Below are 20,034 nucleotides of genomic sequence, written 5' to 3'. Positions count from 1 at the left end.
ACAGAGAGACAATACTGACATAAGATGAGAAGTGCTCTTTGAGTGACAACACAAGTTAGGATAGAAGCCATGGTGAGGGGAGAGGGTGGTCAAGGAAGGCACCCTGGAGGAAGGAGAAGGGGGCTGTGAGAGAGCAAAGGCATTCTAGCAAACCGAGGGCCGCGCGATGCCAAGGAGGGAGGCTGGGAATATCCAGGGGTGTGTAGAAAACTACAAGCAGGTCGGAGGTCCCGAAGCACTGATTTCAGGCACCGGAAGTGGTAGGAGGTGAGACCAAAAGCCGCGAGTGCTGCAGGGTCATGACAAGGAGCATGCGGTTTGTCTTGAGGTGATCAGGGAGCCAAGAAGAGGGAATGACATTACAAGTCTGCGTTTAGAAAGGCCACATGAGCAGGAGCTGCAAAGGGGCCGCAATAGAAGCAGGGAAGCATGAGAGAAAAAAGTCCTGAATTTGGGCTGTGTGAGTTGGGGTTGGAGAGGAGGGGTAGACCTGAGATACCTGGCGGATCAAACAAGGAGGAGTTGGTGGCTGGTAGAACGTGGGAAGGAGGGGCACAGGAGGATTCCGGAGGGACACTCAGGTTTGTACCTGGAGTGACCACGTGAGTGACGGTGCCTTAGATGACAAAGGCACACAAGGGCAGGAAGGGGGAGCAGAAAATGAATGTATTGATTGGGCAGGATCCATCGGAAGCATCTTCAGACACCCAAGGGAACAGGTCCAGTGGTGAGTGGGTATGCAGTTGTTGCATGGGAAGAGTGGAAAGCATTGGACTGGAGAAAGAGACATGAAGTCGCCAGTGGAGATTCAGTAGTTGAAGCCAAGAGGGCTAGCTCATGACCTGGGGAAAAAGTGTAGAGCCAGAAGAGCAGGTCTAGGAGGGCAGTTGCGGAGGCCCGAGATTCACATTCAAGGAGCTGTTGATCCCAGCCCTCAGGGTGCCCGGCCCCACCAGCTGCCCACAGCCTGCTCAGAGCTCTAAATTCCCACCGCTTCCCTCCATTGTGCTACACGAACATAATCGTTTTCTTGCATGCCATGATTCCAAAATATTGGGGAGCGCTGTTTAAGGGACAGGGAGAGAAAATGTAGCCCAAGAAAGGGACGGAAGTAGATGGGCCTGAGAGCTGGTAGGAGAATAAGGACAGTTCACCATCTCCTGACCCCAGGGGCAAAGGTTCTTGAAGAAAGCAGAAGTAAGAGTCAATTGTGAAATTCATCAAGGTGGTGCAGTTCCATGAGAATTGAAATATACCCACTGAGTCTGGAAGCGGACTAGTCATTGTTGCCTTTAGTGAGGAAAGGGCCATTGTGTGGCAGAGGTGGGACTCAGTGTGTGGTGGGCAGAGGAGTGAAGTGGAGATTAGAAGAGCCTTGCAGGTGCTGACCTCATCACCACGGCATGCCACAGGGAGGAGAGGAGCTGGCTTGGAGTTTGGGTGGGATTGGGGTCAATGGGCTTTTTCTTAGCGGGTGGAAAAGACACACCACTTTTATATTCTAAAGAAGACCTTGTACGGTTTGTGGGCTGGGTTGGAGGGCAGGGCCTGACTGGTGGAGAAGGTGCTAGAGGCTAGGATCATGAGGAATAATCATAACTGGCTCTATCCGGGTACATGGGACCCTTTTGTCTTTCAGTAGAGAGAAGAGGTGTGGACCCTGAGCAAGGGTAGGGGGGGCAAGCCAAGGAGCGTGGCCTGGCGGCCTTCATTTTCTTCATGAGGAAGGGAAGGAGACATTTCCCGAGAGTAGAAGGGCATGACAGCTGAGGTGAGTGAGAGGGCGGGGACCTGGGCCATGCCTCTGACTTACAGGATGTGAGGTGTGGGGCCTCTGGTGAGCCTGGGACCATGGAGAGGTAGGTAGGTGATTCTTCCCCGAAGCTCCCGCTCACCCAGGTAGGGGAGGAACAGAGGAGGACTGCTGGCCTCTGCCTTTGGCTTGGGAAGTTGCAGGGTGGTCGACCCAGGCCTTTGGGAACTGCTGTAGAGTGCCAGGAAAAAGGAGAGACCGAGCCTGCGCAGGCACTTGGGAATTAATTCAAAGGCTAGGGTGGAGGGAAGACTGAGATGTCCTCCCATGTCTTCTGAGATCCCCTGAGAGAGGAGGAGATAGTGTGTTCAGCCTCGTGATCAGAGAGTGCCTGAATGGCAGAGAGGACAAGAAGCTGATTATTCCGGGGCAGAGCCAGCTTCACTCTACCGGGCAGCTCAGACCCTCAGCAAGCCCATACTTCTCTAGGCTGAGCTGACACTGGTCTTGGGGGCCCTCCCAGCTCCCCCCTCTCCTTCCCTCAGCTGCCCCAGCCCCCAGGCTCTGCAGAGGGAACAGGCAGTAGGAGGAGGGGGCAGCAGCCAATCACATCCCCCACAGCCTTAGGCATCTGCACCTGGTCTAACCAATCCCCTCTGAACAAACAGCTCACTCAGCCTCTGCTCCCTCCTCCCCTCCCTGGTCTGCCCAGCAACAGCAGAAAGGAGGTTTAAGGAGGAGAGGGAGGCCCTGCAAACTCCCAGCCCCTGGCAGCAATGGAGCTGGGCCCCAGGCTCACTCTATAGAGGGAGGTTAAAACAATAGTTACAGTTCCTGGAGCCCAGGCAAAATGTCCCTAGGGGCCCTCTGGACTGTGCAAGCCCAGCTCTCATGGACAGGAACTCACATTATTACAGAGATCCTGCTCCTTGGAGCCTTGGGCCACAAGCCAGTCTCCACAGCTCTGGGGCAGGTCCTAGACTGACAGTCTGAACAGAAGAGACACAGTTCTGGTGGAGGAGACAGACATTGAAGAAACAATCGCACAAATGCCTGTTTAACTAGAAGCAGTGATAAGGCCTAGGAAGGAAAAGAGCCGTTTGTTATGGAGGAGAAGAAGAGGGGACCTGGTTTAGGCCAGCTTTCACAGTTCTTGTGCTTTCACTTCTTTTGTCCAGATTTACGACGGCTATTTTATTCATTACTTTGCCCCCAGAGGCCTTCCGCCTGTTGAGAAAAACGTGGTGTTCGTTATTGATGTGAGCGGCTCCATGTTTGGTACCAAGATGAAGCAGGTAATGAGAAACCGGGGACCTTCCTCACCTCTTCTTTTTGAATCTTAGCAAGCAGAGATTGCTGGGACGTTCGTTTCCTGGGGCCAGAGACCCTATCATCCCATTGCCCTTGGATCTTATACGCCTGGGCCTACATTACCATCCTGCTACCTTACATATCAGGAGCCATGTAGATCTGGAGCCACAGAATTTGAGGAACATTGAAACATTGGAATATGGGGCCTGAAACCATTGAGATCCTGCACCACAAACTTCCTGGGCTCCTAAGATGCCTGAATCATAGAGTCTTTGCAATCGAGCAGCAATTTTCAACTTTTTTCATCTCATGGCACACAAACTAATTACTAAAATTCTGTGGTTCACCAAAAAATACAATTTTTGCCAATCTCATTTAAAAAATAGGTATAATTTTGATTCTTTTACCCTGGACAGCTATTGTTTTGTTGGCTGTTGTCATTTTTTTTTAATTTGACAGTCTTAGGGAAAAGAGGTCAGTGTGCCTGACTTTGCAGGTATTGCATGTTTTAAAAATTCTTGCGGCACACCACTGTGCCTGCTCTGGCACACTAGTTGAAAATTACTGAGCTAGAGTACTCCACTATCATAACACCTCAGTCAAAAAATAAATAAAACCCTAGTCATTTTAGAATCTGATAATATCCAGGGCCATAGGCTTTTGTTTTTTACTTCAAAGCCAGAAAAATACAGTGTACTGGTATTATATTGCTTAGAAATCATGGAGTCCTGTGTCCATCTACACTTAAATCTTGTAGCTCACCTATAAGTGCACCTTTGAAACCGAGGCCTAGGTCAAAAAGATTTTGACTTTAGAGCCTGAATAGAATCCTTCATGTTCTGGAAGCAGTATTTATAACCATAATACTCTGGGACTCTAGAATTACAATGTTCAACTGTTCTGGGACAGTATAGCCTATATACCTTGAAGTTCTGAACCACAAAGCCCATGTGACCTATAGCTAACTGACTTCTGTCTTACCAAAATGTACCCAAACTTGGAGAAGTTAAATATTTAAAATTCCCTCCCTTTAGCCTTCATTGTAGAGGAAAGGATATACCCAATTCCAAATCTTTCTAGGCTTCCTGTCTCTTCTAAGGTGACATAAAGGGAGAAAGCTGAGCAGAACTTGTGAAGGACATATAATAATAAAAAGGGTCAATTCTCCAGGAAAACATTAGCAATCCTTCATGTGTATGTACATAACAATAGAATGTCAAAATACACAAGGCATCCCTGGCCAGTGTGGCTAAGTTGGTTGGAGTGCCATTCCATAACTAAAAGACTGCAGGTTTGATTCCCAGTTAGGGCACATACCTAGGTTGCAGTTTTGGTCCTCAGTCTAGGTACATAAGATCCGTGGTCTGGGCACGTGCAATCCCCAGTCCAGGTGCATGTGGGAGGCAACCAACTGATGCTTCTCTCTCACATCAATATTTATTTTTCCCCCTTCCTCTCTAAAAAAGTAATGAAAAATATCCTTGGGTGAGGATAAAATAAAATACATGAGGCAAGAATAAATAGATAAATCCCCTCTTATAGTTGGAGACTTAAACTCCCTTCTATCAGAAATGGACAGATCCAACAGGAAAAAATCAGTAAAGACATAGTTGAACTGAACAGAACCATCAATCAATTGGATTTAATTGAATCTACAAAATACTTCATGCAACAACAGCACACTATACATTCCTCTCAAGCTGACATGGAACATTTGCTGAAATAGACTATATTGTGGGCCATAAAACACATTTAGAACAATTTAAAAGAATAAATCATACAAAGTATGTTCACAAACCAAATGGAATGAAACTAGAAATAAATAACAGAAAGATAGCAGGAAATCTCAAAATAATAGATTAAACAACATAATCCTAAAAACATATTCTGTCCCTGGTTAACAGGAGGGCCTCAAGAAAGACCATCCTCTATGTCTTAACCCTCTCAATAGAAACAATAATGTGATGCTCAGCTCCCTATCCCAGAATGTGTGACCTATCCCATGTTCATTCTATAGCAGGAAAAACTTTGATCCACTTAGAAGCATTCAAGTCATCTCTCAGTTTAAGAAACAGGCAGGCCAGAAGTGTCCTCCTTGTGGTTTGTGGAATCCATACCAATATAAAAGGTTGAAGATATAACATTGTGCTTAAAGTCACTGGATTTAACACCTCCAAATATGAATTTGAGTCCCTGGTCCATCAATGATTAGCATGTGACCTTGAGCAAGGCACTCCACTCCTCTGAGCTTCAGTGTCATCATCTGTAAAATGGGAACAATATTAGTATCTTCTTCATTGTGTTGCTGTGAGGATTAAATGAGCTGATGCACCTAAAGAATTTTTCACAGTGCCTAGAACATAGAAGTATCCTATAAATGGTACCTAATACTACAACCAATATATCCTATTTTATGAACCTCCTATTTTCCTAACCCTATACTAAGTACTATCATGGGGAAGGAAGCCAGGAGAACGCATTCTAAGCCCTAATCTCAGAGGGCTTATTATCTGGATGGAGAATGAAAAGATTCTACATAAGACAGTCAGTGAACAATCTGGGGAAAAGAATATCTGGGTGTGAAAGGTGTGGGTCAGAATATGCAATCAAGGAACAGCTGCCCAGAAAAGAAGCAACTGAAGGAACAGTGAATATATGACTAAGTAAAGGAGAAGCAGGAAGGTCTGCTACCTAAAGGACACAGCAAGAGCGCAGTTGTGGAGACAAAATAGAATCTGGTTATCTGGGAGCAGGTGAAAAGACCAGCCTGAAAGAAACAAAGGGTGAGGGAAAAGAACAAATTAGATGGAACAAAATCAAGCAAGCAAAGTCATTGAAAGAGCCATAAAGATCTGGAATCATAAAGCTCTAAAACTTTACAGTCCTGGAATCATTGAGTCCTGGGTCATGGGGTCCAGGAACCATAGAACACATGAATCCTAGCTCTCCAAAAGCATAGAGTTTGAACCTTCTAAACCACCACTGTCCAATAGAACTTGCTTGATGATGGAAATTTTTCAGTTCCTCAGGTTTCCAATACAGTAGCTACTGGCCACTTAAAATGTGGCTACTGCAAGTGAAGAAACAGAATTTAAAAATTTTTTGTTTGATTTTAGCTAACTTACATTTACATTTAAAAAGGTCCATGTGGCTAGAAGCTACCATTGGACAGTGCCACTCTAGGCTTTGGGCCAAAGAGCCTGTAGAGCATTTGGACTTGAGAATCCTAGACTTACAGAGTGCTGTAATTAGAGAATCTTAGACCATAGTACCTTGTATAGAAAGAGCCTTTCAGTCTTGAGCAAGACCTCTAGTCTTGGTCCACCTCCTTCACTTTATCCATATTCCACAGACTAAAAAGGCCATGAATGTGATACTCGGTGACCTGCGGGCCAACGACTACTTCAACATCATCTCCTTTTCTGACACAGTTAGTGTCTGGAAAGCTGGAGGCTCCATCCAGGCTACCACCCAGAACATACACAGTGCCAAGGACTACTTGGGCCACATAGAAGCTGGTGGTTGTAAGTATTAGACCTACCCACCCAAATGGGCAGGCTGTGGTGATCCAGCTTACCTCTCACAATGCCTGGAATATCAGTTTTACATTTTAAACAAATATGTGCCTCTGTATTCATTTTCTTAGTGGAAAAAGCACAGATGATTATCCATGTATTTAGGGCATATTTCCCTTTGGACATGAGTTTCCTCCTAAAGAGGAAGCACATAAAAGAGTTGGCTAAGAATTTTTTTAAAGTATATTTTATTGATTATGCTATTATAGTTGTCCCATTTTTTTTCTCCCCTTTATCCCTCTCTGCCCTGCAACCCTCCTCCCTCCAGCATTCCCCACCTTAGTTCATGTCTGTGGGTTGTACATATAAGTTCTTTGGCTTCTCCATTTCCTATACTATTCTTAACCTCCCCCTGCCTATTTAGTGCCTACCAATTATGCTTCTTATTCCCTGTACCTTTTCCCCCATTCTCACCCCTCCCACCTCCGCACTGATAACCCTCCATGTGATCTCCATTTCTGTGATTCTGTTCCTGTTCTTGTTGTTTGTTTAGTGCATTTTCATCTTTTTAGGTTCAGTTGTTGATAGTTGTGAGTTTGTTGTCATTTTACTGTTTATAGTTGTGATCTTCTTTTTCTTAGATAAGTCCCTTTAACTATTCATATAATATGGGCTTGGTGATGATGATCTCCTTTAACTTAACCTTATCTGGGAAGCACTTTATCTGCCCTTCCATGTTAAATGATAGCTTTGCTACATTGAGTAATCTTGGATGTAGGTTCTTGTCTTTCATGACTTTGAATACTTCTTTCCAGCTCCTTCTTGCCTGCAAGGTTTCTTTTGAGAAATCAGCTGACAGTTGTAAGGGAACTCCTTTGTAAGTAACTCTCTCCTTTTCTCTTGCTTCTTTTAAGATTGTCTCCTTATCTTTAATCTTGGATAATGTAATTATGATGTGTCTTGGTGTGTTCCTCTTTGGGTCCAATTTCTTTGGGACTCTCTGATCTTCCTGGACTTCCGGGACTTCCTCGAAGTTTATGTCCTTTGTCAGATGAAGGAATCTTTCCTTCATTATTTTTTCAAATAAGTTTTCAATTTCTCACTCTTCCTCTTCTCCTCTGGCACCCCCATGATTCGGATGCCGGAATGTTTAAAGTTGTCCCAGAGTTTCCTAAGCCTCTCCTCATTTTTTTTTCTGAATTCTTGTTTTTTCGTTCTGTTCTGGTTGAATGTTTATTTCATCCTTCTGTTCCAAATTATTGATTTGAGTCCCAGTTTCCTTCCCTTCACTGTTGGTTCCCTGTACATTTTTCTTTATTTCACTTTGCATAGTCTTCACTTCTTCCTCTATTTAGCATCCATACTCAATCATTTCTGTGAACATCCTGATTACCAGTGTTTTGAACTCTGCATCTGATATGTTGACTATCTCCTCATCACTTTGTTCTTTTTCTGGAGTTTTGATCTGTTCTTTCATCTGGACCATATCCCCTTGTCTCGGCACTTCTGTTATGTTGTGAGGGGTGGAGCCTTTGGTATTCACTAGGACAAGGAAACCCATGTCGCTATTTTGGCTCTGTATGTGGAGGAGGAATCAGAGAGGGAACAATGCTGCTTGCTTGGTTCATACCCTGGTTTCAGTCACTTCCCCCACTGCCCACAAGCAAATTGGGCCCTTCCAGTGCTGATTCACAGTTGAGTAGGTTTGTGTACATTCTAGGACCACATGGGTCTCTCCAACAAACTCTCCTGTGAGACTGAGAGTTTCTTCCACTGCCGCAACCCCCACAGATTTTTACCACCAGAGGTTTTGAGGCTTTAGTTTCCCACACTGGAAACCTGGGTTGTGTGGCATGGCTCACTCCCCGTTTGTTCCTCCGAGTGTATCTGCATGTGAGTGTGGGACTGCCCTGTCCGCAGCCTTGCCACACATCCTCTCCACCATGGCTTCCCATCTTCACCCCTCCTACCAGTCTGGATGAATGTTTCTTCTTTAACTCCTTGGTTGTCAGACTTCCATGCAGTTCAATTTTTTGGCAGTTCTGGTTGTTTTTTGTTTTTCAGTTGGTATTATCCTTTTGATTGTGCGAGGAGGCAAAGTGTATCTACTTATGCCTCCATCTTGATTGGAATTCAGAATTTTTCTTTAAAAAATCAATAATCTAGATATTTATTTCCAAGCATTTGAGTAAGTTGCTGCCCTGATTCAGGCTTTTGATGAGTCATCTCTCAGACAATTACTAAAATCTCCCCACTATCATCATCTCCTCTCAACTCAGCCCTTACTTTCCCTAAAGCATGGATGTGTGGAGTGCTGTCCTTGGGGAGCTGCCAATCTGACTACAGAATGAGACATTCCCCCCAAAAAAGAGGCAAAGCATGGTCTTAGATAGTGAGTTATAAAAGCCAAGAACATGTGGGCCTCACTGTCAGATCACAGGGAGACTGTGCAGGGATGGGGACTTAGGAAGGATAAACAGCAGAAAGAGTTTGAGCAAAGATCAAGTGATATGAATGAGTGTGGGAGGTTGGTGAGATGCCTAGTGTGTCTGCAATGGGGATAGAAGGAACTAGGAAAGATGGTCTCACAGTCTGCTCCCCAATTAGGGACTGACATCAACACAGCTCTGCTGGCAGCTGCTTCAGTGTTGAACCATAGCAACCAGGAGCCTGGGAGGGGTTCCAGTGTGGGAAGGATCCCCCTCATCATCTTCCTGACAGATGGGGAGCCCACAGCCGGCGTGACAGCTCCAAGTGTGATCCTCTCCAATGTCCGTCAGGCACTGGACAACAGGGTGTCCCTTTTCAGCTTGGCCTTTGGGGATGATGCTGACTTCCCACTGCTACGTCGCCTGTCCCTGGAGAATCGAGGAGCAGCCCGGCGCATATACGAGGATACTGATGCAGACCTACAGCTGGAGGGCCTCTATGAGGAGATCTCCATGCCTCTGCTGGCAGATGTGCGTCTGGACTACCTGGGTGGCTTGGCTGGGGCCTCCCCTTGGGCCCTTTTCCCCAACTATTTTAGTGGCTCAGAGCTGGTGGTGGCAGGCTTGGTACAACCAGGTCAGCAAGAACTGGGCATCCACCTGGCAGCCCGTGGCCCCAAAGGTCAGCTTCTTGTGGCCCGCCACAGTGAAGTGGCCAAGAATTACAACCAGAAGGTCTTTGGTTGCCCAGGTGAGCCAGCCCCCAATGTAGCTCACTTCATCCGCCGCCTCTGGGCCTACATCACCATTGGAGAACTACTGGAGGCACGCTTCCGAGCCCATGACACCACCACTCGCCACCTGTTGGCTGCCAAAGTCCTCAACCTGTCCCTTGAATACAACTTTGTCACACCTCTGACTTCACTGGTCATGGTGCAGCCCAAGGATGCCAGTGAGGAAGCCAGGAGACAGACTTCCACCACAGCTGGACCAGGCACCATCACACCTTCATCCACCAGCAGGCATGGCCTAGGGACAGGCACAGCCCGACCAGCCTTGGTACCCAAGGTCTCTCCCAAATCAAGGCTTGTGAACCCAAAGTTCTACTTATCCTCAACTACTCCTGCCTCCACAAAGAAGATAGCCAGTTCCAAGGAGTTGGAACCACTGGGTCAGAGCCCTAGTACCCTATCCACACCAGCACATCCAAAGCCCAAAATTCCAGCACAACACAATTCTGGCACCTTGACTCAGTCAACTCTCAGGACAAAACCTGCTGCTCTTGTTCCCTCAAATTCTGGTGATGTATTTCTTCTGAAACCCAGTTCTCCATCACACCAGAATCCTGGGACCCCATTGCCCATGTCTGAGACACAAGTTCCACCTCTGAATCCTGGCATTCCACCCCAGCCCAAAGTTGGCACTATGAAACATGTCACTGCACAGAATTTCAAACCTAGAGCTCCATCACAAGAGAAAATGGATGCCACATCACACTCCCAGCCTGGGGTACTCACATCACAGTCACCCAAAAATCAGCCACAGCACAGGCCTAGAGTTTCTACACTTCAGATCTCCAAACACCCACCACACGCCAGATTAAGGGTTCCTGCTCCCAAGGCTCCAAACAACCTATCACACCCCAGACCTGGGATCCTCTTACCCAAGACCCCTAAAGTCCCACCACCTCTTAAATCTATTGTCCCACCTCACCCAACGCCTCCAAGCTTATCACTTTCTAAGACTAGGACACCAATTCCAAATAAATCCAAAACCCCATTACCCTCCAGACCTGCCAGACCCAGGCCCCCACTTCCTCAGAGCCTAAGCACAGTCCCAAGCACAATCTCAAATCCCACAATTTCCAGCAGTAACATGACCTCTGTCCTTGGAGAACCTCTTCCTGCTCCCTTTCATCCCACTCTACCCTCTCTGCTGCCCCCTCAAAGGCTCTGGCATCAGTATGACCTGCTGTCAGGGCCCCAAAACACAAGAGAAATTCTGAGACCATCTGTGTCAGGAGCACCAACAATGGGTCTACCCAACAGCTCCAGACTTATGCCAGAAGGCATCCCCCCAAACCTGCCAGTCTTGCTGCCCTCTAGCACCCTCTCTGAGGCAGGTAGCCCGCTCATTCTTCCTGAGGAACTAGAGCTGCTGTCTGAGTCAATGATGGAGTCCAAGTTTGTAGAGTCCTTAAATCCACCGGCTTTCTATACCTTCCCTACTCCTGATGAAAATGGTGAGTGCCATTGGCAAGAGGGCAAAACAGGAGGGGGAAGTATGAATGGAGAGCACCAGTAACTGGGAGTGTGCAAGACTTGTACATATTCCAATGAAAGTACAGCTGCTTGCTTGCTTGCTTGCTTGCTTTGAAACTTTGAACTAGCTACTTAACTTCTCTGGGCCTCAGTACATAGGCATAGAATTAGAGGCCCTGGAAGAGAAGGAATGTTAAGACTGGGGAGGCTGAACAGAAACAACCAGGCCAATCTGCAGCTTTGACATTTTCTTTGTTGGGGAAGAAAACTGCTCGTGCTTCCCAAGCATGGGAAGGATATGAGGTTATAAATGGGAGCATCACTGGGCAGGGCAGATCTGGTTGGTTCTTTTGTGCTTTGTGAACACCACTGTTAAATGAAAGGGGTATAAATACTAGAGAAGATAATGACAGTTATCTTTAAATTTCCCAAAGACTGTGAAATAACACTTAACAATTTTGAGCTCTTCTTATGTGCAGCTACTGCTCTACTTTAGTCCCCCATTTAATCCTCACAGGAAATTATTACTACCTGCATTTTACACATGTGGAAACTGAAGCATAGAGAGGTAAAGTAACTTGCTCCATATCACACAGCTAGGAAGAGATTTGAATTTACATAATCTGGTCCCAGACTGAAGGTGCTTCACCACTCCACTATTCTGCTTTCCTAAGAAGAGTGACATTTCCTGGGTGACCATATAGGGCAGGATTAGAACTAGTTGGAGATGACAGTAAGTCACAAGGATACAAATTTAGGCATGATATTTTTTACATAGTTTTCTCCCTCACCACCACCCCCTTCGAATAGTTCATCCATCTTTAATTCCTGACAATGTTACCTCTAATATATTTGCCAATGCGCCCACTTTTCACCACCCCAACTGTCACTATTGTAAGACAGAATACAACTGTGTCTCACCTAGAAAACTGTTACAGCTTCTTCACTGATCTCCCTGCTCTCTCTCCTGAGAGAAATTCTTGGCCATTCTCCCATAGCAGCCAAACAGATCTTTTAAAAACATAGATTACTTCATTTACCTTCCTTACTTAACCCCATAAGGCTTTCCCTTCACACCTAAAATGAAGTCCAAAGTCCTATTTATGGCCTACAAGGCCCTTCATCACCTTTCTTCTACCACAAACCTCCCTGACCTCATCTTCTCCCATTCATTGTCTAACTGTAGCCCCACTGGCCTCTTCTCTGTTCCTCCAATGGATCTTACTCACAATCCCACCTCCACTCATGGACCTCTTTCAAGCTGTTCCCTCTGCTTGGTAATCTCTCTGAAGAGATTACCTTCTCCATCCCCTTTCCTACCACCTCATCTCCTCTGTTGCCACTCACATTCCAACTCATGACTTAGATCTCAACTCAGACGTCCTTTCCACCCATCCCAACATCCCAGACTATATCAAGTATCTGTTAACTCCCTCAGTCACTCTATTATTTTTTCTTATAGCATTTGTAACCACTGGTAATTATGATTTCATTCATATCTGCCTCCCTGACTAAAATATGATCTTCATCAGAACGAAGAATCATAACTACCTCTTTTACCACCATATCGCTGGTGCTCAAACAGTGACTCCATGAATCAATCTATCTATCAATGCATAAGTGCTTTGAGGAAGAATTTTGAACATAACTGAGCTTGAAAGACTAATGCTATGGAGAGCATTAGGTTCCAGTCTTGGCAATATGCCAGTCAAATTGGAAAGCCAATGAGGACCCTCCTGGTCAGAAAGAAATTGTTCTGTAGATCCAGGGCATATTTGCCCCAAGAGTGTTAAAGATTTCTCTTATTTCATTTGCACTTGCCAGAAAATCCACATTGGGAAGGCAATTCTGAAGAGATCCTGGGAGGAGCTGGTGGCAGCATGGAATCTCAGGGAAGTTCTGTGGGGCTAGCAAAAGGTAAACAAGGAGCTCCACTGAAAAAGATCCCTAAGCTTTCATTTCTATTCCATTAGAATTCTCATAGGCATTGTGTGAGTCCAGAGGAAAGGTAATGTATTGGTTTCCCATTGCTGCATAACAAATTATCACAAATGTAGGAGCTTCAAGCAACACCCATTAATTATCTCACAGTTCTGTAGGCCAAAAGTCTGGGCACAGATTAGTTGGATTCTCTGCTTAGGGTCTCAAAAGACTGAAATAAAAGTGTCTATCAGACTATGTTCTCATCCTCTTCCATGTGCATTCAAGTTGTTGGCAAAATTCAGTTCTTTGTGTCTGTAAGACTGAGATCCCTGTCTGCTTGCTGACTGTTGGCTGGAAGTCATTCTCAGCTTCTAGAGGCCACCTGGGCCATTTTCAGGTCTTAGTGGTCTTCTGCATTCCTTGCCACATAGCCACCTCCATCTTTAAAAACAGCTTTGGAGCCCTGGCTTGTATGGCTCAGTGGATTGAGTGCTGGCCTGCAAACTGCAAGGTCATTGGTTTGATTCCCAGTCAGGGCACAAGCCTGGGTTGTGGGCCAGGTCCCCAGTTGGGGGCATGTGAGAAGCAACCAATCCATTTACCTCTGTTACATCAATGTTTCTCTCCCTCTCTTCACTTCTCTCTAAAAATAAATAAATAAAATCTTTAAAAACTAAACAAAATTAAAATTAAAAAATAAAATAAAAACTGCTATGGAAAATCTCTTCTATCAAGTCCTCATGCTTCCAATCTCTTTGACTTCTCTGACCTGGATTTAAAGGGTTCATGTGATTAGGTCAGGCCCACCTGGATAATCTCCTGTTTTAAGGTCAACTGTGTCACATAACATAACCTATTTATGGGAAGGATTTCTCATCATATCACAGTCTTGGAGATTTTATAAGGTGTGTACACTGAGGAATCTTAGGTGCCATCTTAGAATTCTACCTACCACAGGCAGAGAGTAAGAGAAAATAGCATGTGAGCTGACTTGGCAAGATAACTAAGAATTGGTCCTTGGTAAGTAAGGGGAAAAAAAACAGGCCCTGTCTGGGTAATTCAGTTAGTTAGAGCATTGTCCCAATATGCCAAGGTTGTGGGGTCCAACCCCTTGTCAGGACACATATGAGAATCAACCAATGAATGCATAAATAAGTAGAACAACGAATTGATGTTTCTCTCTCTCTAAAAAAATCAATCAGTAAAAAAATAAAAAATAAAAGGAAAACATTCCAAGTGGCAGGAAAACAGAAGCAAAGGGTCACTAGCAAGAGAAGGCAGGGCACCCCTAAAGATAGGTGGGCTGAAGCATAAAGAGAAAACTGGAGAGCTAAGCAGGGGCTAGATCCCAAAAAAGACTTCAATGCTGAGCTCAGGAATTTGGCCCATAACTGGGAGGAGTTGACTAAGAGGCCAGTGTGTCCCAGAGTTCCTAGAAATGTGATAGAGTAGTCCCTTACTAAAACAGTCCCCCTTTCCTTTGCAGGCATATTGCCAAGCATCTTCACATTCTCATCCTCAGGTAAGCCAGACACCATCACTGTATTGTTTGAGCATAGGATAGCTTGTGCACAAAAACTGGGGCTGGGCTCTCTCTTGGAAAATAGACATGGCCTCCTACATTCCCCTCCTCTCCCCTATCTTCTCCTCCCCTCCTATTACTTCTAGTGCCATAACTTCAGTTTTATCTCCTGCCTTGCAGTGGATGGTGACCCCCACTTTGTGATCCACATCCCACACTCAGAAGAGAGAATCTGCTTCACAGTGGATGGACGCCCAGGAGACCTGCTTCAGCTCATAGATGACCCAAAGGCAGGTGAGAGCCCCAAGGACTCTGCCCCATATAACACTACAGCCAGATAGACTCATGTCAACACTCCCAGACATTTTTGGACTAAAAGAAACACACAGCAGTGTACCTCACTAATCACAAGTAAACACCCAGACACATGAAAACACACGATGATACACTCAAACACCAAGATGCTCACAGATATATACACACACACACCAGGGAACATAGTAAACTCATACAAATACACACTCTGACACACATTGTGACAACCTCCTTACTCACACACAGTAACATACAAATATATATCCAGATCCACACTGGCATACAATATATGCCCAGATATATACAATGACACATACATCAACACACACAGACATACATGCACTGATATCCTAGATTCATCCCAATACTCAGGAATTCAATGCACACAGGCACACATACTCTGCTACTGTAGATGTATGAAACACAGCAATGCACACAAATACTCACCATGACACACCCAGATGCATGCACACTGACACTCCCAGATACACATCAGTATCTACCAACACACAACCAGACACACACAACATAAACTATTCACCAAGACATATAAAACCAACATATCCAAAGACATAAAACACAACCAAAAAAATGCACGCTCTAATATAGCACTTCCTCCAAATATGCACATGCACTGTTAGGCCCAGAGATATCCATAAAAACATAACCAAAGACATAAATTTACACACTCAGAAGCAAACACAAGCATACAAACAGCCCCACTGGAGTGAGCATGTTCACACCTACATTTATGTCCACACATTGCACAGGAAGGAGCAGCTGGACGGGCTGTGGTAGAAGCATTTTCCCCAGAAGCTACCTCTCTAACCACAAATCTGCACCCTGGTCCTTGGTACCTCACTCCTGCCTGTGCTGTGGGTGACCAAATAAATGACCATATGAAAGTGCATGCTCCAGATGTGGATTCTTCTCCCTCCAGGGCTGCATGTGCATGGACAGCTGCTCGGGGCACCACCAAGGCCAGGCCACAAGAAACAGATCCGCACCTACTTCCAGTTCATCACAGTCACCACAGACAAACCTTGGGCCTACACTATCAACATTACCCGCAGTTCCATATCTGTGCGAGGCGAGGGTACCTTGCTTCTGTCCTGGGATCAACCTGCTGTGCTGAAAAGGTCCCAGCTAGAGCTCCATGTGGCTGCTGCAGCCCACCTCACCTTCCGCTTCGGGCCCCACCTCGAGTTCCTAGTACTCCGGCACCGCTACAGGCACCCCAGCACCCTGCAACTACCCCACCTTGGGTTCTATGTGGTCAATGGCTCGGGCCTTAGCCCCTTGGCCCATGGCCTCCTGGGTAAGTGCTGCTGAGTCTGAGAGGGGCCAGGGAGCACCAGTCCCAAGAGAATTTCTGCCAGGTTGAAAGGCTAGTGAGCACCCAGCACCCTGCTCCCTACCCCCAACCACAAAGAGGAATCAGAACCAAGGTCTGCCCTTGGGGAGCTCTTGGCCAGGGTAGAAGACAGACTCAGATGTGGATAGTGATCTCAGGAGCTATCAGTGCTAGATGTAAAGCATCTCAGGACTCTGGAGGAACCCAGGGTAGAGCCTCTCACCAAGCCTTACAGCTCAAGAAAAATCTCCTGAAGGAGAAAGATCCGCAGTCTGGAAAGCTGACAAAAAGTGATGGAGGAAAAGAATGGAGGTTAGAGGAGATGGAGCTGGACTGACCAGAGCAGACAAGGAATTTGGATTTATACTGAAGACAATGGGGAGCCATGAAGCTATAAGCAGGACACAGTGATATGGGTATAACAAAGACCCTCTGGAGGCTTCTATGAAGGGGGAATGCAGGACATCAGACTGTACATCAGGAGACACTGGCAGAACTTGGGCAGAGACCCACACAAAAGAGTTTGGGCAATGATAGTGGTTTGGACAGATAATTTTGCTTCCTCTGGTCCTCCTTACTCCTCTCCTGTCCTTCTCTCCAATATGCCCTGTCATTGTCTCCAAGCCTGACCATTCCCCTTCTGCTGCCATCTCATCAACCTTGATACCTTGCTTCCATAATATACTCTTGTCCCATTTGGCTCCTCCACATTTCCCACAATGCCCAGCCTCTTCCCTCCTCCTGGCCTTTGCTGCCCTTCATCCCTCCCACTTATTGTTCTAGATTTCCTGCTTTAGCCTCCTCTCAAGAGTTCTCAGTGGTGACTCAGGCCACTGCCCTGACTGGTGCTGCATCTTTCTCCCTCAGGGCAGTTCCAGCACGCAGACATCCAGCTGGTGGCAGGGTCTGTGGGGCCATGCCTGCGGAGACGCCAAGGCCCAGATGTGCCTGTGGTTCTAGTCAAGAAACTGCTAAAGGACTCACCAAGGCTGCAGCCCCGCTGGGCTTCCTGCTGGCTGGTGAACCGCTCTCACGTACAACAGCTGCTGGGCCACCCCTACCTTGCCTATGTACTCTGATGACCCCTGAACTCCAGAGCCAGGAGACCTGAGTTTAGGAAATCCAGAGGCCAGGGCATGAGGTGAGCCAGGAACAAAGACCGAGGAACATGCAAAGAAACACACACTCACTCATGCACTAAGTGATACATATACAAAGACATACAGACACACACAGACATGCATACCTATGAACCTAGAAACTTAGGAACACCTTCCTCTTCACAGTTCTTCCTATCTCCATACTCCATACTCTACACCAGCTTTAGAGGTAACTCTCTTAAAATAAAAAACTGACAGAGTCACTGGTGTAGCTCACAACCCTCTGGGCTCCCATGGCATATTTAAGGTTCTTGGAATTCTCCTAACAAGCCATGCTCTCTCCCACCACTGGGCCTTTGCATGTGTTTTCCCTTCTGCATGAGACTCCATTCCTTAGTTTCATGTAGGTAGATTTTATACATCTTTCTAGTCTTAGTTGTCATCTCCTCTAGAAAGATTACCCTGGCCCCTCTCCTAAATTTAGTTCAGTTCCCATCTGTGTTCCCATAGCTCAACTCATTCCATCCAAGCTCACAGCATTTATCATACTATGTAGTAATTATTTGTTTACTTGTTTATATCCTTGACTGAGACTGTGAGCTCTTTAAGGGCAAGGACTTTTTTTCTGAATCATCTATGTATCCTTGGTGCCTGGTATAATAGGTGCTTAGTAAATATTTTCTGAGTGAATGAACAAAAAGGGAACCAATGACACAGAAGTAAACACACACATGTACATACAACCAATGACACAAGATCACACAAAGTAAGACAGCAACAAGAACACAGACATGAATGGGGAAACAGTGTGATAGAGACATTCAGAAACACAAGACATAAGGATCTGAAAACTAAGAGAATAGATATAGGGAAACATATGTATACAAAGAAGGGGACAGGGAGCCAGAGTAACAGCATCAGGAATATAAATCCAGAGAAACGGATGCTCTCTTGTTGGGCCTATGTATTCCCACTTTGAGGTCCATTTTGAGTTACTATCTTTGTCACAAACAAAGAGGCAGGGAGACAGAAGCAAGATCACCCAGGGACAGGCAGACAATGACTATTGTGAAGGCACTGAAACATAAATATATACAAACTAAGAGATAGGTATGCACAGAGATCTAGACACAGGAGTGGAAGGGTCAATACACACAGTGGCACATAGAGACAGAGGAACACAGAGGTAACCAGGGCATCAGTCAAGACCATACTCCAAGACACCAAAGACAGAAGTAGAAACACAGACATACTGACATGCTTACTTGCAGATATGTGGTAAGGGATGAGAGCAGAACACAGACACTCAGGGCCAGAGACCTATAAGCAGGTAGAAACAGGCATTACACAGATTCAGACTTGGTGACAAAGACCTAAGGACACAGTCACACGCAGAGGAACACATTAAGAATAAGACAGGAGCACAGATTTAAGTATTCAGAGATCCTGTGACAAAGACATGGGGATGCAGACACATGAACAGTGACAAAAATCAGCAAAGTGATAGGGATCAGGCCAGATAACAGAGATATAAGGACTGGTAAGTGGATTCCTGGTATAATGGGGACATTTTGACAAAGTGACAAGGACACAGGAATTTAGAGACAGAGATCCTATTACAGGTAAAAATGGGACTATGCACCCACAAATACTGTCATATGGATACATGCTAGACAGAAGAACAGAAAAACAAGGACACATCTAGTAGGATCAAGATAAGAGTAAAGAAACCTACACGTGTAGAAACAGACATACAGAATATAAGCAAATGGGCAGAGACACAGTGACAAGGAAATCTATCTGGAGAGGCAGGGATGCAAAGACACAGAATCAAGATACACCTGGGCACACCCAGAAATAGAGACACACAAACAGGCAACCAAAGCCACAAATGAAAGTATGGGAACAGTGATTCAGATTCAGGGACACAGAGATAGTGGCTCAGAAATAAAAACATAAATCCAAACACCAGACACACACGCAAAGATGGGAACACAGAGGTAGTGAGCCAGTTCAAAATAAAACCAGAGACAGAGCAAGACAGAAAAGGAAACAGACACAGAGAGACACCCTGAGAAACAGACCCAATAAACAAGAACACAGTAATGGGTACCCAGAGAAAAAGATCAGAGACTAAAGAAGAGTTATTGAATAACAGAACAACTTAAGAGACAGCCACAGTAACATAAAGAAACAATAATACAAAGACACTGTCAAAAGCTGAGGAAACTAAATGGAGAAGTAGGATAAATACCAAATCACAGATATAGAGAGAAAAGTTTCAGAGATGCCCAGAGTCACCAACAAAGGGCCAATGGAAGACAGCATGTGCAGATTCATGAGCACAGACACTGGAATGCAGAGGTTCAGAGAAAAACACCCAAACACAGGACTACAGAGACTCTGGCATACATTTAAACTGAATCACTGAGGTTCAGGGATATGGAAATGCTTGGGGATGACAAAGATAGGAACATATAGACACTGGAACAAAGACACCCCTGGGCACCCACACAGACTTGCACAGACATTAGATCACATGCAAAGACAC

General features: G+C 45.6%; 1 protein-coding gene across 1 annotated transcript in view; it reads left to right on the top strand.

Annotated features, from left to right (window-relative positions):
* ITIH6 (inter-alpha-trypsin inhibitor heavy chain family member 6) overlaps positions 1-17,462 on the top strand; it is a 28,787-nt gene extending 11,325 nt beyond the window's left edge. Inside the window, exons 6-13 of the mRNA XM_054565695.1 lie at positions 2,932-3,048; positions 6,417-6,588; positions 9,187-11,250; positions 13,094-13,186; positions 14,679-14,714; positions 14,895-15,008; positions 15,970-16,347; positions 17,251-17,462. Coding sequence (XP_054421670.1) covers positions 2,932-3,048; positions 6,417-6,588; positions 9,187-11,250; positions 13,094-13,186; positions 14,679-14,714; positions 14,895-15,008; positions 15,970-16,347; positions 17,251-17,462 — 3,186 coding nt within the window. The remainder of the gene's footprint in view (positions 1-2,931; positions 3,049-6,416; positions 6,589-9,186; positions 11,251-13,093; positions 13,187-14,678; positions 14,715-14,894; positions 15,009-15,969; positions 16,348-17,250) is intronic.
* Positions 17,463-20,034: the final 2,572 nt, after the last annotated feature.

The sequence above is a fragment of the Pteronotus mesoamericanus genome, unplaced genomic scaffold, assembly GCF_021234165.1.
Source record: "Pteronotus mesoamericanus isolate MK-2021 breed Mesoamerican mustached bat unplaced genomic scaffold, CSHL_Meso_final contig_166, whole genome shotgun sequence".
In the NCBI taxonomy this organism is placed as follows: Eukaryota; Metazoa; Chordata; class Mammalia; order Chiroptera; family Mormoopidae; genus Pteronotus; species Pteronotus mesoamericanus.
Note: the sequence above shows the minus strand (reverse complement) of the source record. Positions and strands in the feature narration are given on the sequence as shown.